This window comes from Schistocerca serialis, chromosome 2, assembly GCF_023864345.2.
Source record: "Schistocerca serialis cubense isolate TAMUIC-IGC-003099 chromosome 2, iqSchSeri2.2, whole genome shotgun sequence".
NCBI classification, from domain to species: Eukaryota; Metazoa; Arthropoda; class Insecta; order Orthoptera; family Acrididae; genus Schistocerca; species Schistocerca serialis.
Genome location: NC_064639.1, coordinates 143,436,586 through 143,460,892, shown reverse-complemented (window position 1 = coordinate 143,460,892; position 24,307 = coordinate 143,436,586). Strand labels below are relative to the sequence as shown.

The 24,307-nt window shown below is 43.2% G+C and overlaps 1 protein-coding gene across 1 annotated transcript in view; it reads left to right on the top strand.

Annotated features, from left to right (window-relative positions):
- LOC126455794 (trypsin-1-like) overlaps positions 1-21,920 on the top strand; it is a 66,955-nt gene extending 45,035 nt beyond the window's left edge. The window contains exons 5-7 of the mRNA XM_050091555.1: positions 1,799-1,911; positions 4,763-4,959; positions 21,777-21,920. Of these exons, the coding sequence (XP_049947512.1) occupies positions 1,799-1,911; positions 4,763-4,959; positions 21,777-21,920 (454 nt within the window). The remainder of the gene's footprint in view (positions 1-1,798; positions 1,912-4,762; positions 4,960-21,776) is intronic.
- Positions 21,921-24,307: the final 2,387 nt, after the last annotated feature.

The window sequence follows — 24,307 nt, the reverse complement described above, 5'->3', positions numbered from 1 at the left end:
CTAGCAATAAGAATGTCCAAACGCGCTTAATAAACCCTCGTGTTCCCATCTGGATTGGGGTCACTGGAGAAATCTGAACGGACTCCGTAAGGGCGTGGAGCGCTCGAAATAACTTATGAACATATGTGGTTTAAAAATTATTCCGATTTCAAATTCTGTAGAAGATTACAATAATATTGGACATAATATCTGTGTGTGTATTATTATGCTTTCCTTCCACGGCAGTGCCCGCAACGGTATTTTATTGTTTAAATCACAAATAACAAAGTTTTAGGGTTTCGAAAAATTTCGTTTCCGATGGATGAAATTACAGTCTACTCTTTATGGATGACCGAATGATAACAGTCGAGAAGCAAACAACGTAACTTTATGTGTTTGGGAATTACCTGCATTGATATAAATACATAAATGTTATAGATTTGAGATTTACGAGAATAGATATATAACGGTAAATGCTGGAAACATGTAATATTATGTTCATAGAAGCGGAAAGGAGTGATTTAAAAATGAAGAACGGAATTATTAAATATTTAGACAACACACTGATAGACAATAAAAGGAATGTCTAAGATGTACACATTCAAAAACGATATTAAACGTCATAACTAACCAGCTACGTGCCGTATTTTGGAATGAGTGTATCGTCGAAGATACAATAACGACCGTATAGGAGTGTTGTCGAAAGCAGCCTCTCGTGAAGGTCACATGCGTAGTCACTGACAAAGGAAATGGAATGAAAGCTGTATGCAGCCGAAATGATGTAGTGGAGAACGCTTTCAAAATCACAGTAATAGATAGGGTAATAAATGAAGACATCAAACTGACAGCAAACATAAATTCAATATTGATTCAGTGGATTGAAAGGAAAACAACTTGAATGGTATAGACAGATGAGACTACAGATGACAACAGAATAACTCAGGATGTATGATCATCGAGGCCTTCAGGAAGCGGGAATAGTGGTAGACTTACCAAGAACTAGGGACTAGAATGCAGAAATTGCAGAGCTCTTGCGTACAATCATACTGGAAAACTACCGTTGCATGAATACGAACGAGTACATAACCATCAGTAGTTTTTGGTGAAACAAACGTTTGGAATATCTTTAGTCTGGTGTTTCCATTTACCTGCTGTTCAACATATCTACTGCTCTCAACCTTCCTCGACATAATGGCTACACCGAAATTCTGCCCATATCTCCATGTTAGGCGGGCAAGAATGCGTTTATTTCCGATTACAACTAATATGCTATGTATCAGCTCGTCACACACTGTGACTCTTCACCTGCATGAACTGTGCTAACTAACATTTTCACATGGTACATGAATTAGTTTTAAAGTTTCGTTTGGGATAATGTTTCACACGTGACTATGATGTCTCGCATCGAATTTCTGTACTGGCAGCGCAAACGATTTTATCACAAGAACTGTCTCTTAGTTTAAACGTGACGAAACCAAGCGGTGTTTACCTTAATACTGTCGTATAATCTCAATTTCCAGAAAATAAACTGATCAGATTTTGTAAGCCAGGATGATAACTGAAGAGGAAGGTTGGAAATAAATAAACAAGACTGAGTAGATACTAGATAGAGGAAGTACATTAATTTTAGCCACTGTAGTTATTTGCCAGTTCAGACGGTCGCGAGATCGTTGTCAATATCTAAATTTCTGCGAGTATTTAATTGACATTTTATGCATATTTGTTTGCTTTTAAATTTATTGTTCTGAATCCTAATATAAGTTTTCTGCTTTCTTGTGCCAATATGTACGAGTAGTTCTGTACCAAGCGTTCTTTACAGTGGTACTGACGTGAGCCCTAACGACATCGCTGTCTTCAAACTGATGACTGCCTTCACTTTCAACTCTTTTGTCCAACCCATTAACCTGCCCAGCGCCGGAGTTGTTCCCACAGGTAAGCGTCGCCGGCACGTTTTCAAACGATTCACTTGCTGTTCTGCGTTATACCTCGGAACCGAACGTTAAACAGTTATGTATACAGCTATTAAAGTACTATAAACTGGAAATATACTGCGAGACCGAAACACTGAGACACCTGGCTATTGTCATCCAAACCTGCAATTTATGCCACTGTAGCAGTTTGAGCATCTTTAAAGTATTCTTCCATAGCGTATCTTAAATTTGGTTCGCAGGAGAGCTTCTGTGAAGTTTGGAAGGTAGGAGACGCGGTACTGGCGGAATGAAAGCTGTGAGGACGGGGCGTGAGTCGTGCTTGGGTAGCTCAGAGCACTTGCCCGCGAAAGGCAAAGCTCCTGAGTTCGAGTCTCGGTCCGGCACACAGTTTTAATCTGCCAGGAAGTTTCATATCAGCGCACACTCCGCTGTAGAGTGAAAATTTCATTCTAGTTCTGATCCTGTTTACGCCCCTTGTGTGCCCTGCCAGGACTAGTAACAAAACTGAAAACGAACAGTGTTAAAGTACTCTTATGGTGGTTTCACCCGTCATACAGTATTGCAACTCTAATCGTTTACATACCCGCTGATGATGTGTTCGTGTACGAAGGTACATTAACATCCGACCACATATTCTGGGTGCCCGACTTTTCTTTGTTAGGCAGTGTAGCTCCGACACATAGTTCCGCCATTTTCGAAGATATCTATAACGAATATATTGTGCGAAATGCCCCTCTCCTTAAAAAAAATAATAATTGGCCGTAACCCTTCCAATTGCGAAACTTATCTTTACCTTTTTTTATCTTACTCTGGAAAAAATGGGTAATTTGCTGCTCTCTGAGGCTCCGTCATACTCTCACCGGTATTTGTTCATTCACTTGTTTCCCATTTACGACCTCTGGATACGGTTTTCTTCAACGGTTTCCAATTTCCGTACCCTACATCTTCATTTCTGTTTCTCGTGATTTTTCTCTTATATCACCAGTAGGAGTGCTTTTAGTTAGCACTGCTTCTACGACCACCTTTAACCTCATTACCTGTAATGTTGAAGCTTTTTGCTTATGATGTAGGGCTTCCATGAACATCGATACACTTCTGTTATATCCAATACTCCAATATTCCAAGCTATTGTTCTGAGTTATGATATTTTATTTCATGTTCCGTAGCAAGTGCCGCATTCGTTACTTCACATATCAGTCACCATCCAACTCATTTATGAGTCTGCTTCACTGCAAATACTACGCTGGTCACAGTAAAGGCTAGGTCTTGCAGCTTTCTTCGTCCTCTAAGGCTTTTGTTCACTTATGAAGTCTTTTCTCTTCCAGTCTTTTCTTATAGTATTCCCATATATTCCAGTTTCCTTCGATCATTGTCCCAGTTTATACAATATTTAAATCTATTTTAGCCTCATGAATACTTATCCAACCTAGAGTATCCGCTGACTTATTTTAGAAATCTAATTTCGTCTGGTTGTATACTATGCGCCTGTGAGGATTTATTTTATAAATTTTTGCTCTCATATATTTCATCTTTCTGTTATTCAGTATTCTGCTGATGATCTCACATACGAATTAGGAACGTTGTTCCTTTATTTCTCTATCACTGTTCTTGTTCACATTTTTGTCATTTCCTAAGAAGCAGAAGTGTTGTCTTCCGAAATCTGTTCCAATTTCTACACAAAGATATTTTCTGTTTTTCTCACTCTTTGTATAAGGGTAATATCATTATGGTAGAAAAGAATGCTTAATACTGTATACCAACGTATTTATTCCAGGATTTATCCCTTTCTTCCATTGTTTTACACGTATATACTGAAAATATTGAATAATTTACCGCTCCCTCATCATATTCCATACTTCATTTTGATATATTATGCTTACTCCTAAACGTCTAAACCCTGTTACATAAACTGTTTTAAGAGGATTTAGACATTGTAGGAGTAAGGATAATATATCAAAATGAAGTATGGAATATGATGAGGGAGCGGTAAATTATTCAATACTTTCAGTATATACGTGTCAAACAATGGAAGAAAAGGGATAAATACTGGAATAAATACGTTGGTATATAGTACTAAGCATTGTCAAGGAGGATATCCAGTGTTATTCGTTAGGCTACATAATTCAGTTCTGCTCAGTTACCAAATAAATTTTTGTCTGTTGCCCTATTTAAGACATAAATTGTTCTCAGATATTTCCCTCACGGAAAGAATGTCATATTTCTCTGAACATTTAAGTGTTAACTGAAGAAACCATACTTCGCACAAGAGTACATCGAAATTCAGTAGCTCATTTGGTCCAGTGGTTTCGTGATTTTCCAATGTCAGTGTTTGTAGATATTTGAGACAGTATTGTCTTCCTATAATGAACTTTTTCCATCTCAACATTATAAACCCTTGAACTTTATCTTTCCCGGTATTTTTTCCCAAGATCTGTGGCACATGTCAAAACAGTTCCAGTGCCATCTGCAAGAATTCTTGTTGCACTGAGATTAAAAATGTTTTCTGCTAACGAACATATCAATAAGTAAAATAAGATATTCCACTTACCGTAGAGTAATGGATATAATACACTAATTTAATCCAGAAAAGGAACTATTACCTCTATTATCATACTTTTATTGCCCGTGCTACAGATAACGGTCTATTCCTGTTAAGCAATGCGACTAGAAATACCATAAAATTTATTTTAGCTTCAGTTTTTGGCCTCTAAAGATAGCAATTCAGAAACACCACAATCAGATCTGCATTCAAAAAGACCTCCCACTTAAGATCAAGCTGCATTTCTCATAAAAATATGTGGACCATCTGCACCTGAATGACTTAAGTACTGAACAAAAACTGTCTTCCGCAGATGGATCATCCGCTGTTGCGCTTGGCTGGGGAGAGACAGAAGACGAAGGCGAACCGGATATCCTGCAGCCTGTAGACGTCGTCATCATCTATCAAGCGACTTGCTCGCAGCTGATCGACAGCTTAATAACGGAAAACCAGCTGACTGACACTATGATTTGCACAGGCCCGGTCACAGGAGGAACCGGTGTCTGCTACGTAAGTACGGTATTTTATCTATAAGGGAGCCGATGTAGGCATGAAGAAAAGAGAGAAAAGTGAGATGCTGTAGTAGGACATGGTTGTTTTCTATGATATTTCAATGTCATTGTCTTTCAGAATGTGATGCAATGCACTGCATGTACTGCAAAACCGTATTTATACGCACACACGGGACAAGCGACCTTTGCAATAAAATGTCTCGCCTGTGCGGCACTATACACAATGAATGTACGAGTACAATTGGTAGAGACATGGTTGATGACATGTGGAAGTTTGAGCCCGGCAATGAGTCGTGCTCGGATAGCCTACTGGTCAGGCGACCGTTTGCGATAAGCGGGAAATCCGGGTTCGTGTTGTAATGGTCGCCTAGTCGTTGATATTGCTAATTGCTGTAATCACACTATTTCACTCCCATTTACGGAGCTTGTTAGCACTTGATGTTTGGTTGGCGCCATTAAAATGCGTTGTAGTAATCGCTGCTGCTTGCTGGATCGCTGCTGTGTCGCGATGCTGATGCTGGCTCTAAATCTGGTTGTCTAGGGTTAAAAACATGAGGTCCCGTGTTTTTTATGTGCTTTTGATGATAAAGAACGAGCAAAACCAACAAATATGTAACCTTCAAATATTTATTACTCTGGTGGCCATCTTAATTCCACTGTCCACCAAAGATCATGACACAACACAAAGTAGTACTTCCATTACATGATCTTTGCATTGTTTATCCACCTCAAACAATAACACACAAACACACTCTACCAAAGTGACATTCAGACTGCCTCCTCGACCTTTCTTGCTGCTTGTATTTATAACATTGTCAAAGAACTACTAAAAAGAGATATCGTTTATAAGTCACATGTACATCTGTTATCATAATTTGTGCAGATAAGTTATTAATTTGCATCGAGTGACATAATTTAACATGTTATGAAAATGACAGACAGATTGATTGACTTGACAGAATAATTCTTTGTTACAAAAAGGCCATTTTTTTAGAAGTTTGTCAATTGACTTCTCTAATTTGCATAAATAAGTAATTAACATGAATTATTAAGAATTACATTGGTTTTCGTCTAAAACAGGATTGATTTCGTGAATACTGAGTGAAACCGCTCCTAGTGAACAAATAGGTTTCACTGAGTGATTTTTATCTAAGGAGATCCAAAATACCTAAGTTGGCCACTATTTTCCGTACTTCATATTAATTATTTAAGATAAACTTAGTGTTTTTACATGATGACATTTGCTGTATCAGTGATCAAGTGATATTAACTTTTGTGTGGGTCAGTTATTCAGTATAATTTAATGGGTTGACTGTTTATGGAGACATGTTGTGCAATCATTGTTAACATACACAATAACTCTTCTATAATCATAAATACTCGTTAAACTGGTTGAATTTGGAGGGTATCACTTACTTCATTAAAGTAAAGCCTTTAATATGTTCCGTTACAGTGTCTTGGTCCCACAAAAATGTTCATAGACGTCATTTTATTATACTGTTGATGGCTGTCCGTCCATATTCGAAACTGTGAATGTATTTCATTTATAGGGTTGCCATTATCTCTGCTAAATGTCATGTATGTCGAAAAAGCACTGAAGAATAATAGGTAAGTGTGTGTTTACCCTCCCTGTAGTCCAAAATACCGATAATTGTAACAGAATCGTGGCATATCCAAGAACATGTCTCTGGCGCTTCCCACCGTCTCCAAATTAGTTGCCTTCCCTGGTGCTCTTCGTAAGCCATTTTAAGATAAATGTTTACAGAAGGTGATCCGCACTTCTCGTGGCGTAACAGAGATTTGTAAATGGTACTTAGGGGTCTCGAGGCATGTGCCCGCTTGCCTTCACATGTCTGCTTTTTTGTGAAGGTCTTACAATACGTATGGCTCGATGGTTTCGACCTAGATACTAGAGACTGCACTGCATACGTCATACTAGTACTAGTACTAGTTTTACTTACTTAATTAAATGTAAATTTCCTGGTTGTAATAAAAAGGAACTCCAATAAAAAATTAGATTGCACGTACATACAAACCCGTAATTTTTTTAAAAACAACATGGTGAGTTTAGCAACAAGTTTACAAAATATAGTCTTACATACATCAGTAATGGTTCAACAATGAAGAAACGTCTACAGCACCTAAGCTCTCAATTTCTCTATTCGGAGAAATACTATCATTACAAGACTTTTTCTTTACTTGTAGAAGGTGAGGGTAAAAAAAAGGAAGTTGTAGCCTTGTTTCTCCATTCATTCCACGCTATTGTATCTCGATAGCATGTGCCAAAATTTTTTTTTTCAGAGACATTTTCTTCAGTTATTAAGGAGATGAGACCTGTATAAACTGAGAGAATCAGAGGTTGTAGAGGGATTCACAGGGCATATTAGGGAACGATTGACAAGAGCAGGGGAAAGGAATACAGTAAAAGACGAATGGATAGCTTTAAGAGATGAAATAGTGAAGGCAGCAGATGACATAATAGATAAAATGACAAGGCATTGTAGAAATCCTTGGGTAGTACAAGACATATTGAAATTGATTGATGAAAGGAGAAAATATAAAAATGCAATAAATAAAGCATGCGAAAGAGAATACAAACGTCGAAAAAATTAGATCGACAGCAGGTGCACAATGACTAAGCAGGAATGGCTAGAGGACAAATGTAATGGTGCAGAAGTATATTTCGCTAGGGTAAGATAGATACTACCTAGAGGAAAATTAAAGAGAGCTTTGGAGAAAAGCGAATCATCTGTATAAATATCAAGAGCTCAGATGGTTATCCAGTCCAAGCAAAGAAGGAAAAACAGAAAGGTGGAAGGAGTTCATAGAGAGTCTATACAAGGAAGATGTACTTGAGGGCAATGTTATGGAAATGGAAGAGGACGTAGAGGAAGAATCTGACAAAGCATTGAAAGACTTAAGTCGAAACAAGTCACGAATGCAAAATACTAACACAGCTCCTTTACACAAGAATGGAAAAACTGGTAGAAGCAGTCCTCGAGGAAGATCAGTTTGGATTCCGGAGATATGTAGCAAGACACGAGGCAATACTGACCCTACGACTTCTGACAGAAGTCAGGTCCAGGAAAGGCAAACCTACGTTTATAGCATTCGTAGAATTAGAGGAAGCTTTTGACAGTGTAGACTGGAACACTCTCTTTCAAATTGTAAAAGTGGCAGGGATATAAAACAGGGAGCGAAAGGCTGCATTGTTAACAGCAGTACCAGTACATGTATTACACGATCAGAGGCATCATAGCGGTTTTCCGTTATAACTTTCGACTCGCTCGTTTCGGATACGGGGACCCTTACCTCAAATTTATACATTTATCCTTCTCCATCACTCTGTAACATAATCACGGGATCACTCCGTCTCGATACATACATTTACAGGCGTTGATGCCTATAACTTTGACACTGTGTAGCGTCGTTGGATGACGTTTCTCGACATGGGTTTCTACATGAAACTGATCTATTAAGTCTTCTCTCCTCTAGAACTTTGTTAGTATGTAATATGAATTGTGGGACACACTGTAAAAAAGAAAACATGTGTTGTACATCATATAGAAATTTAAAACAAATCGGACCCTCCCTTTGACAAAATCCTGGCTACGACCTTGGTAACTGAGCTCAAATTTCACCCAGTGTTACCTTACCTTGAGCAACATTGGGGAATTGAAGACAAGCACAGCTTTTTTCTGGTGACATGAGACACTTCGCTCACCACTGTCACGAGCCGTAGCAAACTTTTTCATGGGAGGTGTTGAAGAACGAGCGTTGAACAGTCTTCCCTTTCGGACAGCTTGCTTCTTGAGATATGTTGACAATAAGCTTTTAATCTGGCAGTGGGGCGCTGTAGCAGTAAGTTGTTAATTTGAATGGTGTACAGTGGTGATGGAGGTTAGGAAGTTACCTTCATAGATGTGTTGGTCGAACGGAGATCAGATGGACGACTCGGACACTCTGTGTACAGAAAAACCGATACATGCAGGTCTGTGTCTCAAAGGATGTAGCTTTCACCATCCAGCTCGGAAGAGAGCTATGCTGAACACGCTAGTACACAGAGCCAGAACTATTTCGGACATGGACCACCTAGGTTCCGAGATCAAGCGTCTGAAGACGATGTTCAGAAGGTATGGGTATTCTATCCATAACTTTAGATCAGCCTGATGACGAAACCAGGACGCCACTCCATTCAAAGAAGCCAAGGGGACCAACACACAGCGCGGTGCAACAACTAGCGAGATACGGACAGTCTTAAACAGGCAAGGATTCAGACCAGTCTTCCTGCCGCCCAGAAAAATGAAAGAAATGTTGCCGCGCATTAAATATAATACAATCCCTTGCGAGTGTGGCAAGAGTTACGTGAGCCAGTGTATACGGACGATTGCCGATCGATTGTCGTGCAGAGTTTTTTTTCTTCCCCTAATTGAGTTTCGATTCTCCCCCGAAGGGAGCAGGCTGGCGGCAGATTAGTACGCCGCTCTTCAGCGTACATAATTTGTTTTGGTTCAAATGGCTCTGAGCACTATGGGAATTAACTTCTGAGGTCATCAGGGTCCTAGGACTTAGAACTACTTAAACGTAACTAACCTAAGGGCATCACACACATCCATGCCCGAGGCAGGATTCGAACCTGCGACCGTAGCAGCTGCGCGGTTCCGGACTGAGCGCCTAGAACCGCTAGACCACCGTGGCCGGCGAAGCTTCTAAAATTAGACCTTGTGAATACAACTTCAATAGACACAATGCTCTTAGCAATGCATGAAAGCGTGCACTTGAAAAGAGAAAAACCCGGAGGTATACTTCCCACAATTCACCGCCTGATGCGATGGATGGAGCTGCAAACGACGCTAGATATAGAGCGGAAGCAAAATATATGGACGCAGAACGCGCCACCTCTGTACGTAATCCGGCCAATCAAATGCTGTTCTGGGGTTATAAAAAAGGAACCTTGCTATCTAACGGCTATCAGAGAGGCAGTTTTCGATTGTATCGAACTGTAATTACCGAATCGCAAGCCGTTAGTCAGTTATCGTGTTTTTCGCGAGTTCGTGGAAGTATTTCTGCAATTGTGTTTTTCACGGACGCGTCGGCGGACGTGTGAAAGCGATTTCTGGCTGCTTTCGGTTCCCTGTCTGATGATGGCATGGATCCCGTCACGGACATCGCGTCGGACACTACAATGGGTGAGACTGTACCACAACTACAGCATCACACCGCGAAACAAAGCCTGAAGGCTACCTGTGTACCACACATAAGAGCTAAATACCGGAGGAGAAGTACGAATACCACCGACGTCATCGCAAAGAAGCTTTAGAAGAAATACGTCGTATGAAACAACTGCTTCCGGAGGATACAGACAATGATTCTGGGGAGTTATCGTCGTGTGGCTTAAACCGCGAAGCGACAGAATCAGGTCCTCACAGGACAACATATCTGGATGATGAATCTATGGAATGCCAACCTACTGTTGACAGCGTGGCTTAGAAGGGGTTTCAATCAGTACAGCGCTGAGAGATCTTTCACCGCAGCGCTGTTCAGGCACTATAACGAGCTGCGCGACCTACCCTTGTCACTACAAACTGATATGACGCCCTCGTTGGAGCGTCGGTGCAAGAGCCTACGACCGCCGACCCGCCACCCCACCTCCGTCCTTCCCAAAGGCTCCCAAGATGTCACCCATAGTGGTTTAGAACTGTGCCAACGATGTTAAGCTGTGCCACAACTTTAGGAAACAGATATCTGGTGGTTTACGAGCTGCGTACGTGGGAGATGGTGTAAAATTCTACATTGGCACCCTCGAGGATTACCAGAAGGTGTTCGAATTTCGCAAGAATCAACAATTACCATTTCACACGTTCGAGGATATCACCGGCAGGGATGTGAAGGTAGTGGTGAAAGATTTTCCACCTTCGGCTACGGCAGAGGAAGTGCACAAAGCCCTACAAGATCATGTCTTTACCATAAAGGATGTAGACCAGTTCATGGTTAAGGGGAAGGGAAAGCTTCACCCACTGCTGGTGTAAACTGTGACACTACAAAAGGGAGGTAAATCTGGTTCCATCTATGGAGTTCGCTATGTGCTGTCGATGAAAGTGCGGATGGAGGATTACCGCTCCCGCAACGAACCTTCCCAATGTAAACTTTGTCAACGTTGTACACACGCATCTAATTATTGTTGGCTACCGACACGATGTGTTAAATGTGGCGCCATGCACCCCAGTACTGAACGTACACTACCCCCAGGCTCACCTCCTAAAAGCGCGAGTTGCCAGGGTCGTATACATCATCCTGAAAGGGCTGTAGTGAGTTTCAGAAAGCTCTCAAGAAGTTCCACACATCAGCCTCACGTTCTGCACAACCACAGCGGGAACGTGCAACTGTTCAAGACGGTATGAAACATGTAATGACTGACACGGCTGGCGCGGCTGTTCCAAAAGAAAAAAATGTTCAAATGTGTGTGAAATCTTATGGGACTTAACTGCTAAGGTCATCAGCCCCTAAGCTTACGCACTACTTAACCTAAATTATCGTAATGACAAACACACACACCCATGCCCGAGGAAGGACTCCAATCTCCGGCGGGACCAGCCGCACAGTCCATGACTGCAACGCCTTAGACCGCTCGGCTGTTCCAAAAGACGGCCCACCTACGCCCCTCCCCCCCTCCGCCCCTCCCCCACTCCCTCTCTCCCCCTCCCCCTCCACCCGACAGAACCACTGTGGACTGCAACTGCAACACGAAAGGGACGAACGTTTGCCTAGGCATTGCAAGATATACGTTGGTTGTTCAAACTGAGGATACCTCGGGACAAAGACGCGGATGCTGTGCTCACCGAAGTGACAAACATTCTCAGATTTCTTAGCAGCCAGAACTTTCTACATAAGCTCACCACTGCTGGAAGAAGGGTGTTGACAGCTAAAGACACTGGCTCAACTAAAGGGGTCAGATTAACATCACGGCTGCACCGACAACATATCTTCGCATCTGCCTATGGAATGCTTCTGGAGTTCGCAATAAGAAACATGAACTGCAAGATTTCATTGCCTGTCACAAGATCGACATAGTCCTCCCGGTAGAGAGTCACCTATGGCCAAATGAAACTTTCAAGCTTCGAAATACTGTCGGTTACCGCACTGACAGACATGCGCGACGTGGTGACACAGCAGTTTACCTTCGGCGTAGTATTACTCAGCGGCATGTCAACCTACCCAACCCACAGGAGCTGGAGCGACTGTGGTTTCACTCTGGACAGATTTCGGAGAGGTCACTTTTGTGGCGGCATATCGTCGCCCTGCAGCAGATTTCGAAGAGGTCACTTTTGTGGCGGCATATCTTCGCCCTGCAGCACAGCTAATAGCACAAGATTTACATCATATCTTAGCACCAACGGCAAGACGTTTACTGGAGGCGACTGGAATGCGAAGTATCCTACCTGGAATTCATGTACCAACAACCCTAGGGGACTGGTGCTGCACAGTCTGGAACAGGACTTTGACCTGGAGATCTGGGGACCTCTTGAGACTGCTCAAACTTCCTCTACCGGCCATCAACGTCCAAATGTCCTTAACACTATTACCATCCAAGGACTGGGATTGACATCCCTCTTGCTACTATCTACGACTTATCGTCGAACCATGATCCTGTTCTGGCGTCGTTACCACGGACAGGTCACCTATCGAATCAGCAAGTTCACCAGGAAAGTAACTGGTCCTAGTTCAAGAGGTACTTGAATAATAAAATCGAGCCTACACTGGAGGCTCAGACCCTGGCCCAAATCGATTATGCCGTCAATTACTTACCGCGGAAGCTCCGGAGGGCACATAAGCTGTCGGCTATAACGGTTCTTGAGGACTTCCAGATCCACGATCCGTTGCCTCCCTTACCTGAAGAACTAGAGCTACGGAAGAACCGGTACCGGAAGTTATGTCAACGGTCTCGCAATCCAGTTTACCGCCAATGACAGCATCGTATGGAAAGGCAGCTTCAACGGCAATTACTTGAATGGCAAATGGAAACGTGGGAAGATAAGACGTCCTTCTCACTCTTGCAAACCAGAGAAGAATGGCCATTAGTGAAAAACTTGAGGCCCACACCATGCCCAGACGACCGTTTCAGACTCCTCGTGGAACAACAGAAGACCTTCTCGCAAAAGAGGAAGCATTCGCGATGGCGTTTGAGCGACAAATGATGCTTCTCTGAACAGAGCCCAGAGAGACCATGAGTATGCCACCGTACAACTCGTCGATCGGATCGTCACTACTCCTGAACCGGTTCCGTCCCCGTCTAACACCTAGCGAAATTAGAACTTTACTCAGGAAGCTAAATGGGACCTGGAGTTGACAAGATCAGCAAATTACACCTGAAGAGCTTGGCATGTAAGTTATTTGTGCTCTCGAGAACCATTTATAGTGGCTGTCTCTTGACAACGTACACTCCTGGAAATTGAAATAAGAACACCGTGAATTCATTGTCCCAGGAAGGGGAAACTTTATTGACACATTCCTGGGGTCAGATACATCACATGATCACACTGACAGAACCACAGGCACATAGACACAGGCAACAGAGCATGCACAATGTCGGCACTAGTACAGTGTATATCCACATTTCGGAGCAATGCAGGCTGCTATTCACCCATGGAGACGATCGTAGAGATGCTGGATGTAGTCCTGTGGAACGGCTTGCCATGCCATGTCCACCTGGCGCCTCAGTTGGACCAGCGTTCGTGCTGGACGTGCAGACCGCGTGAGACGACGCTTCATCCAGTCCCAAACATGCTCAATGGGGGACAGATCCGGAGATCTTGCTGGCCAGGGTAGTTGACTTACACCTTCTAGAGCACGTTGGGTGGCACGGGATACATGCGGACGTGCATTGTCCTGTTGGAACAGCAAGTTCCCTTGCCGGTCTAGGAATGGTAGAACGATGGGTTCGATGACGGTTTGGATGTACCGTGCACTATTCAGTGTCCCCTCGACGATCACCAGTGGTGTACGGCCAGTGTAGGAGATCGCTCCCCACACCATGATGCCGGGTGTTGGCCCTGTGTGCCTCGGTCGTATGCAGTCCTGATTGTGGCGCTCACCTGCACGGCGCCAAACACGCATACGACCATCATTGGCACCAAGGCAGAAGCGACTCTCATCGCTGAAGACGACACGTCTCCATTCGTCCCTCCATTCACGCCTGTCGCGACACCACTGGAGGCGGGCTGCACGATGTTGGGGCGTGAGCGGAAGACGGCCTAACGGTGTGCGGGACCGTAGCCTAGCTTCATGGAGACGGTTGCGAATGGTCCTCGCCGATACCCCTGGAGCAACAGTGTCCCTAATTTGCTGGGAAGTGGCGGTGCGGTCCCCTACGGCACTGCGTAGGATCCTACGGTCTTGGCGTGCATCCGTGCGTCGCTGCGGTCCGGTCCCAGGTCGACGGGCACGTGCACCTTCCGCCGACCACTGGCGACAACATCGATGTACTGTGGAGACCTCACGCCCCACGTGTTGAGCAATTCGGCGGTACGTCCACCCGGCCTCCAGCATGCCCACTATACGCCCTCGCTCAAAGTCCGTCAACTGCACATATGGTTCACGTCCACGCTGTCGCGGCATGCTACCAGTGTTAAAGACTGCGATGGAGCTCCGTATGCCACGGCAAACTGGCTGACACAGACGGCGGCGGTGCACAAATGCTGCGCAGCTAGCGCCATTCGACGGCCAACACCGCGGTTCCTGGTGTGTCCGCTGTGCCGTGCGTGTGATCATTGCTTGTACAGCCCTCTCGCAGTGTCCGGAGCAAGTATGGTGGGTCTGACACACCGGTGTCAATGTGTTCTTTTTTCCATTTCCAGGAGTGTATTTCCCCTCTTTGTGGAAGATCGCCAAGGTAGTTTCTATTCCCTACACCAGGAAGACGTTACCCTGGCAGCAAATTACCGACCCATTAATCTTTTTCGTGATTTGGGCAAAACCTTCGAGAGAGTCATCCAGGCTTGCATTTTGGAACTACTTGTGGCAGACGGTACAATTAGAGCAAAACAGTATGGCTCCCAACCTACACTATCCGCGGAGCTGCAACTATGTTGCCAGAAATTTCAATGTGCCTGGTGCTACTTCAGCGGTCTTCTTAGATATTGAAAGGGCCTTTGATAAAGTATGGCGGGAACAGTTAAATCGGAAACTGGGTGAACTGACGTCGATACCCAATTGTTATGTGAAACTTACAACTAGTTTCTTGACAGACAGAAAGACAATTGTTACTGTAGAGGGCGAATGGTCTATTACCCAACTGCCGTATGTGGGGTTGCCTCAAGGATTCGTTTTATCCACACTACTGTTTAATATCTATGTCAGTGACATGCCAAATGTCACAGGGGTACAAACTGCGCAGTTTGCCGAATGACGCGGTTTTTCTCACCAGTGGCAGACGTACTCACGGCAACATTCGACGCCCTCAGTGTGAACTAGGCGCCACAATCGCTTGGTGTCAGACCAATAAAGTGCAACTAAATCCTGCCAAGACGACAGACATCTATTTAAACAAGGAACGCCCCTCGATGCCCAACAGCTAAAGACTGCATGGACGGGATATCCCCTGGAGGGACATTGGTCACTTTTCTGCGGGTCACTTTGGACAAACACTTCTTTCTCCATCAACGTGTTGACCTTCTCGGGAACAAAGCTTTTGGTACGGCCAAGAAACTCCTCCTTGTTTTCAAGGGTGCTGATCTCAGTACCACAGCAAAGCTTCGGTTATTTAAGACCTCCGTGTTCTCTAAGACACTGTGTGGCAGCTCGGTTTTGGGGTTTTGCTAGTACAATACAAATTGGCTGCCTACATGTTTTACAGAATATGGTAGTCAGATGGATACTTCGTGCCAACCTCTATACTCGCGTCGTTAACTTGCACGCTGCCTTCCATAAGGATTCAGTACTAGAAGCAGTTCGTAGACGGACGACGACCTTGCACAGTAAAGTAGACACTTTGTGTAACTCGGTGTACCACTTATCCGCAGCTTGTGGTCTAGTGGCTAGCGTTGCTACCTCTGAATCACGGGCCCCCCGGGTACGATTACCGGCCGGGTTGGTGATTTTCTTTGTCCGAGGACTGGGTGTTTGTGTTGTCCTCATCGTTTCATCATCATCCGTGACAGTGACTAGATGTGACTGTGAAAAAAATTGGACTGTGAAATAATTGGAACTTTGTACGGGCGCTGGCCGTAATAACGGCCTTGATACGCCTGGGCATTGAGTCAAACAGAGCTTGGATGGCGTGTACAGGTACAGCTGCCCATGCAGCTTCAACACGATACGACAGTTCATCAAGAGTAGTGACTGGCGTATTGTGACGAGCCAGTTGCTCGGCCACCATTGACCACACGTTTTCAATTGGTGAGAGATCTGGAGAATGTGCTGGCCAGGGCAGCAGTCGAACATTTTCTGTATCTTGAAAGGCCCGTACAGGACCCGCAACATGAGGTCGTGCATTATCCTGCTGAAAGTAGGGTTTCGCAGGAATCGAATGAAGGGTAGAGCCACGGGTCGTAACACATATGAAATGTAACGTCCACTGTTCAAAGAGCCGTCAATGCGAAAAAGAGGTGACCGAGACGTATAACCAATGGCTCCCCATACAATCACGCCGGGTGATGGCGATGACGAATACACGCTTCCAATGTGCGTTCACCGCGATGTCGCCAAACAAGTATGCGAACATCATGATGCTGCAAACAGAACCTGGATTCATTCGAAAATATAACGTTTTGCCATTCGTGCACCCAGGTTCGACGTTGAGAAAACTATCGCAGGCACTCCTGTCTGTGATTCATCGTCAAGGGTAAACGCAGCCATGGTCTCCGAGCTGATAGTCCATGCTGCTGCAAACGTCGTCGAACTGTTCGTGTAGATGGTTGTTGCCTTGCAGACGGCTCCCTCTGTTGACTCAGGGATCGAGACGTGGCTGCACGATCCGTTACAGCCATGCGGATAAAATGCCTGTAATCTTGACTGCTAGTGATACGAGGCCGTTGGGATCCAGCACGGCGTTCCGTATTACCGCTATGGCCGCTATCGACAGGGGATCTCAAGTTGATTCCGTATTTCTAGATTTCCGGAAAGCTTTTGACACCGTTCCTCACAAGCGACTTCTAATTAAGCTGCGGGCCTATGGGGTATCGTCTCAGTTGTGCGACTGGATTCGTGATTTCCTGTCAGGAAGGTCGCAATTCGTAGTAATAGGCGGCAAATCATCGAGTAAAACTGAAGTGATATCAGATGTTCCCCAGGGAAGCGTCCTGGGACCTCTGCTGTTCCTGATCTATATAAATAACCTGGGTGACAATCTGAGCAGTTCTCTTAGGTTGTTCGCAGATGATGCTGTAATTTACCGTCTAGTAAGATCATCCGAAGACCAGTATCAGTTGCAAAGCGATTTAGAAAAGATTACTGTATGGTGTGGCAGGTGGCAGTTGACGCTAAATAACGAAAAGTGTGAAGTGATCCACATGAGTTCCAAGAAATCCAGTGGAATTCGATTACTCGATAAATAGTACAATTCTCAAGGCTGTCAATTCAACTAAGTACCTGGGTGTTAAAATTACGAACAACTTCAGTTGGAAAGACCACATAGATAGTATTGTGGGGAAGGCGAGCCAAAGGTTGCGCTTCATTGGCAGGACACTTAGAAGATGCAACAAGTCCACTAAAGAGACAGCTTACACTACACTTGTTCGTTCTCTGTTAGAATATTGCTGCGCGGTGTGGGATCCTTACCAGGTGGGATTGACGGAGGACATCGAAAGGGTGCAAAAAAGGGCAGCTCGTTTTCTATTATCACGTAGTAGGGGAGAGAGTGCGGCAGATATGATACGCGAATTGGGATGGAAGTCATTACAGCAAAGACGTTTTTCGTCGCGGCGAGATCTATTTACAAAATTTCAGTCGCCAACTTTCTCTTCCGAATGCGAAAATATTTTGTTGAGCCCAACCTACATAGGTAGGAATGATCATCAAAATAAAATAAGAGAAATCAGAGCTCGAACAGAAAGGTTTAGGTGTTCGTTTTTCCCACGCGCTGTTCGGGTGTGGAGTGGTAGAGAGATAGTATGATTGTGGTTCGACGAACCCCCTGCCAAGCACTTAAATATGAATTGCAGAGTAGTCATGTAGATGTAGATGTAGATTACCCACCTGAACCCACCGACTCCATATTCTGTTAACAATCAGTGGATCTCGACCAACGCGAGCAGCAATGTCGCGATACGATAAGCCGCAATCGCGATAGGCTACAATCCGACATTTATCAGAGTCCGAAACGTGATGGTACACATTTCTCCTCCTTACATGGGGCATCACAACGTTTCACCAGGCAACGCCGGTCAACTGCTGTTTGTGTATGAGAAATGGGTTGGAAACTTTCCTCATGTCAGCACGCTGTAGGTGTCGCCACAGGCGCCAACCTTGTGTGAATGCTCTGAAAAGCTAATCATTTGCATATCACAGCATCTTCTTCGTGTCGGTTAAATTTCGCGTCTGTAGCACGTCATCTGCGTGGCGCAGCATTTTTAATGGCCAGTAGTGTACATAGCCATCACAAAATAGGAGAGTACTGCATTGTGTTGATACGGCTGAAGAACTGGGCAGCGAATTTTGCTGTGATGTCAAGATTTACGAGATGATTCGAGAGTGTTTGAAGGAGTTCGTAATTCGCATCGGAGACTAGCATGGCATAGTCTATACGTGTCAGAACGAAACGTGTACAGTAAGGTGTTACATGCTACGTGCCGAAGGAATAATTTACGTCTTGTTAACGTAGATCTTCGGTGAAATTTGAGTCCAGTTAAATGGGGACTTAATCTAAAAGTTTCTATGTCAAATACGTTTATTGTAACTAGAACAAAGTTCGATATTGAAGTCAGTGGTGGCTAGTAACCACAATTTCGCAGTTATCTCGCAAATAACTCAATTTCTGATCCACGTCTACTTTAATTCTCTTGCTTCTATTACCGTATACTTCCTTCTGTGTCAGTTTTCGCTACCAATCGTGATACGCAGAGTACAAAAATTTTGCTCCTGGGCGCCTCTGGACCTGCTCTCTCGAGAGGACAGCGCCTACTCGTCTTCCACCGATTTAAACCAAATTTGAGATATATCCGCGGGTCGGGCGGGAATGAAAGTGATAAGAGTGGGAGCACCAGATGGCCAGGCGTTTAGGAGAAATAGCATTTTGGTACGCGTCGGGTGAGGCAAGAGCTATTCATGTCAGCGTAGTTTTCAGGCAGCAACTGGTGGAACGGGCAGTATACGTAATGGTAATTCACGGGACGCACATTCGAGCTAGTGTGCGGTGTATTATTTCATTTCCAATTTTCACGTTACTTGCTCTGCAAACAGACCGAAATAAACAAATTTCCGAAAGGTGAGTGTAAGGTGTAAATAAAATTAGATACTTTTATTAAATTACAGTTGTTGATTTACACGTGTTGCAGTGATGTTCGTCATAAAAAGAGGGGAACAAATACTATTCTTGGCATTTGCATATGTTCTAAATCCTCGCCTTTTTGCAGTTTCGTGATTGTTTTAAAGTTTCTATGGAAAAATAGACTTGGTTTACATTCATAAAAGCTTTTCTCTCATCTCACACTCGTCAAAAAATTAGGCGTAATGCGCCATTTAGTCAAGACGGCGAGGAGTGCTGGTGATGTGCATTGGAATGTACTTTCTTGCAGACTTCTCGGGAAGTGTTTTATTTTTCTCTATTTATGAGATAAAAGCAGTTTTTAAGCATTTTGAGCAAACGCTTTCCCTGACGATAAAAACAGAAAAATAGTTATCGCGGGTTTACACCAGCGAAGTGCTTCTCTTTTTTTTTTAGGATGGGGTGGTGGTAAGGAATGGCACTTTAATACTGCAGGATGGCGATCCTTCTTCATCTTGAAAAATTATTAACACCAGAAAATTGTTTTCCTGGACGTAGGACTGCACATCAGTCAAAAAAATTTTGCATGACGCTACTGTACTTTCCCTAGATTTTGATGAAATAATGACGACATTCCCATATTTTGCCACATACTCATCCACAGTTTTTCGAATCCTCGGTCCAAAATGATCCGCTGCTTTTCCTTATCGTGTCCTTTTTGTAAATATTGATAAATGTAAAATATTAAGAACTCTTTCGGTTTGCTTACAGTGTAAGTAAAGTCGAAAATGAAAATACAAAAATGTTTGCACGACCGTATATTACCGTCCTACACTTCCTTGCGCCAACCGCTATCTTGATAGCATATTAAGACGTGGCTCTTGTACCGCCCCACCCGGGACAGACATGTTACTTTTTCTAGACGCTTAGCCATCTGAAGCTCGTACTTCTGCCACCTTCATTTCTGGACAAGTCGTGCGTACACCATAAATTTGGAAGAAATTGATGATGATCAGTAGGCGCGGTGCCCTTTTCAGCTTGGCTCCCCAAACGGCCGCTTGTTTCTGTTGGGCCGTACAATATCCATAACAAAAAGATTACCCAAAATTGCCCTAATAACTCATTAACCAACAGAGAAGTTGAAAGAAGAAGTTCAAGATACGAAAGAATCGTGCTTTCTACGAAACAATACTAGGCAAGACGGCAGAACAATAAGCAAAGCGAGAGCTGATGTAACCGAAAATGCAATCTACTGAAATACGAAATATCTGCTCAGGTACTCTATCACTGCTACTCTGTTTCCTCATATTTAACATTTTCTGCTTACATATATTTCTCTGTATGAAGGTATAATAACTAGTAAGAAGTGTTCCATGGAAGGGTTGCCAGTTGACTAAATAATTAAAACTACTTTTTTCAATGCGTAAGAAATTGATTTTATTTATTTTCGTAATAATTTGCAGTTTTCTAAATACAGATTTACCCAGAGTTGCCACAATTCAGTGTTTCATGTTTGATAATAGCGAGATAAAAAGAACCATACATACATATCAAAGTAAAACAACAGTTGTAGTATGATGTTCCGTTATCACAAAAAATAGAAAACAAGAAAAATTGCTTTACGTTTATAGAAGTTGCTTTTTATTCAGGGTTTGATCTGCATAAGGGACGACCAAAAGTTTCCGTTTAAGGGTATTGCTGCCGGATATATCCTTTGTAGTGCGACTCTAGTGAGCCTATATAAGCACCGACAAGTATGCAGTGGATTAGTGTGGCATTCATACATTTCTGACGTGTGTGCAACAAATGCGGATACGTGAACTACGGCGACGTTATTACCAAATGCGTTCAAAAAGGCAAACTTGCTCTTTTTCTTTTCTTAGTTGCCGAAAGCCAAACACCGGTAGATAGCCATCAACGAATGAAGAACGTGTATCATGCAGCGATATCTGTATAAGACCGCTGTTTTGTGCAGCGTGTCTGTATAAGACCGCTGTCTTGGAATGGTGCGCAAAGTTCCTTACTGATTGACACAAGACGCCCATCTAACTGGGAGAAGCCAATCCTGATATTTCCCCATGTGATTATAATGCCTTTGCTCCTTTAAAAAGTCCTTTAATCATCGAAGATTCCTGTAGCTCGCGGATATACAGCAGGCAGTCGTGGTTTTTTTCACACAGCAGCGTACGGTGTTTTACCGTAACGATATACTCAACCTCGTGCGTTGGTGGGACTATTGCCTCAATCCTCATGGTGATTTTCCCTGATTGGCATATCGATATTGTACGACCATCGAACGGAAACTTTTCGATTGACCCTTATGTTATAATAAGTTGTTATTACTGGGCTCTGAGATTCCTGCAATTTTTTTTATTTTTAATTATTTATTTTTTCAGGGTGACGCTGGTAGTCCAGTTACTCAGGACGGCATGGTGATTGGCGTGGCTTCATGGACCATCATGCCCTGTGCCACAGAGAGGTCCCCAAGTGTATACACCAGGGTATCGGCCTTCCTCGACTTCGTTAATGAACACATTTAGAAGTGTATATTATCCATTTTAATCACCAGTCTTTAGACTACCGTCATTCTGACTTGCATCTTTCTCTATCCTTTACTTTAACTTTTTCTTTGTACCGTAGCAATTTTTCCACTGACTTGTTCCTTATTCTTGAAAGCGCCTTCTACAGCCTTCTCTCCCCAGCTAGTCTTTTTAACACTTCTTCATTTGTATCTTTAACTGTTCAGTTAACGTATTTTTTTCTGTAGCGGCACGTTACAATTTTTTTCTATTTCTTATAAGAACTTCAGATGGTACTCTTCCACTTCCACACTATACTGTATTCCAAATGTTTCTATTTCTTCCTCATTTCCATACCGATATTCGGAACCAGTAGAGCCCTGCTGCTAAAGAAAGCTTTCTTGTTTGTGCTGTTCTGCTTCTCATGTTTTCCTTGTTCCGGATATCGTGTTTAACTTTATATCCTGGGATAGGATAAATTTCCTTCTTCCTCTACAGTGCCGTACGCAACATTAATATTAAGGAAATTGTTATTTTCTCTCCTACTACTTTGTATTACAAACCAATAAATGTACAATATCATTACAAATAATATTAAATAATATAATATTAGCACAATAAACCATTAGTTTCTTCATGAACAAGGGATTTGTAATAAAGACAAATAAATCACAAAGTATCAACACTATTTCTTTGAAAAGTCTACAGAAATGAATTCTAAACGCAACACACTGCTTTGCCAGAACAGTAATTAATTAATTTAAATCAATAATGCAATACATATTTCATCCACATGGTTATTTCGTGCTAACAAGGGTTTTAAACTTAGCGTACAAAACCGACTGACTCCATGAGTCTTACAGAAAGAGCGTACAAGCACGCTGAAAACGCTATGTCTCACTAACATTATCTCAACACTAGTGTATTGCTGAGATAGAATGGTTGCAGTATTTGATTTAGAATCTCGCGGAAACGGAACACATTGAATAGCATTCTTTATGATTGGGTGTACATCGACTAAAAACCTCTACAAATAATTTTCCAGCATAGGCTGTTGATCTTTATTTATTTATTTACTTATTTACTGGGATATGTCTAGTATTTGTAATAAACACTGCAGTTTGTATCATTATCTATAAGACACTTTCGTCCCATCGGGAATTATAAAGTGACATTACACAAAAAGCGTAACATTGTTTTTGTTTAATATCGTTTGATAACAACCAGTGCGGAGGTGAAACTATCTTATCACTAATGATATAAATTAAAATGCTTCTTTCACATGCAAACACTGACATTTAAATGCGTTTAAGTGTATTAATTTTTTTACAGTAAAGTTCTTGCAATTTATTGATCATTTCGGTGCTTTTAACTTGTTGCCATTGCATGTCACCATTATACTGTGGGGGTAAACTTCGTGCTGGATATAATTAACCCCCTACCCCCAGAGGTTCGAGTCCTCCCTCGGGCATGGGTGTGTGTGTGTGTTGTTCTTAGCTTAAGTTAGTTTAAAGTAGTGTGTGAGTCTACGGACCGATGACCTCAGCATTTTGGTCAATTAGGAGTTCACACACATTCGAACATTTTTGATATAATTAACGAGCTCCTCGTCCAGACAGGAAAGGCCTGAGGGGTGTCTTTCCACCGCCACGTCATCCTCTGCCTTGTGGTGTTATGCGGATGATGTATGGAGGGCATATGATCAACTCACTGGTCTCCCGGCCATTTTACGGACTTGTCAGACCCTGGAGCCACTAGCTGCTCAGTTGGCATCACGAGGCTGAGTGCACTCCATACTCCATACCAAGGAAAAATTACCGACAGTAGAGGGAGTCGAAACACGTCCTCCACATGGCAGCCATCTACGCTGAGCTGGCCACTCTGCTACTGAGGTGTACTGCTGGATATAATGACTCACCAGTATTGTGCGACTTGATATTCAGTCGGTCAGTTGTAATACATGTAGAGGTTTGTGAAACCTCCCCTGTGAAATCTGCTTCTGCTCTCGTTGATCCAGTTGATGCAGCTTTGCAGGCTTGTCTATCCTATGCAAGCCTCTTCATCTCTGAATAATTACTACATCCTACATGCGTTTGAACCAGTTTACGCCATTACCCCCTCCTCCCTAGCCCCAAACACTGCCCTTCGCTACGTAGCTGACTATTCCTCGACACCTCAGGATGTGTCATACCAACCGTTCCCCTTTTTTTGGTCCAGTTGCTCCATCAATCTCTGCTCAGTACCATGTCGTTAGTCATCCAGCCTTTTCACCTCTTCATGAGTATTCTTCCACAGTGCCACATTTCTATTCTCTTCTTGTCTGAACTGCCTGCTGTCCACGTTTCACTTCCTTACAAGGTTATACTCGACACAAATACCTGGAGAAACGACTCCAGAACATTTAAAAT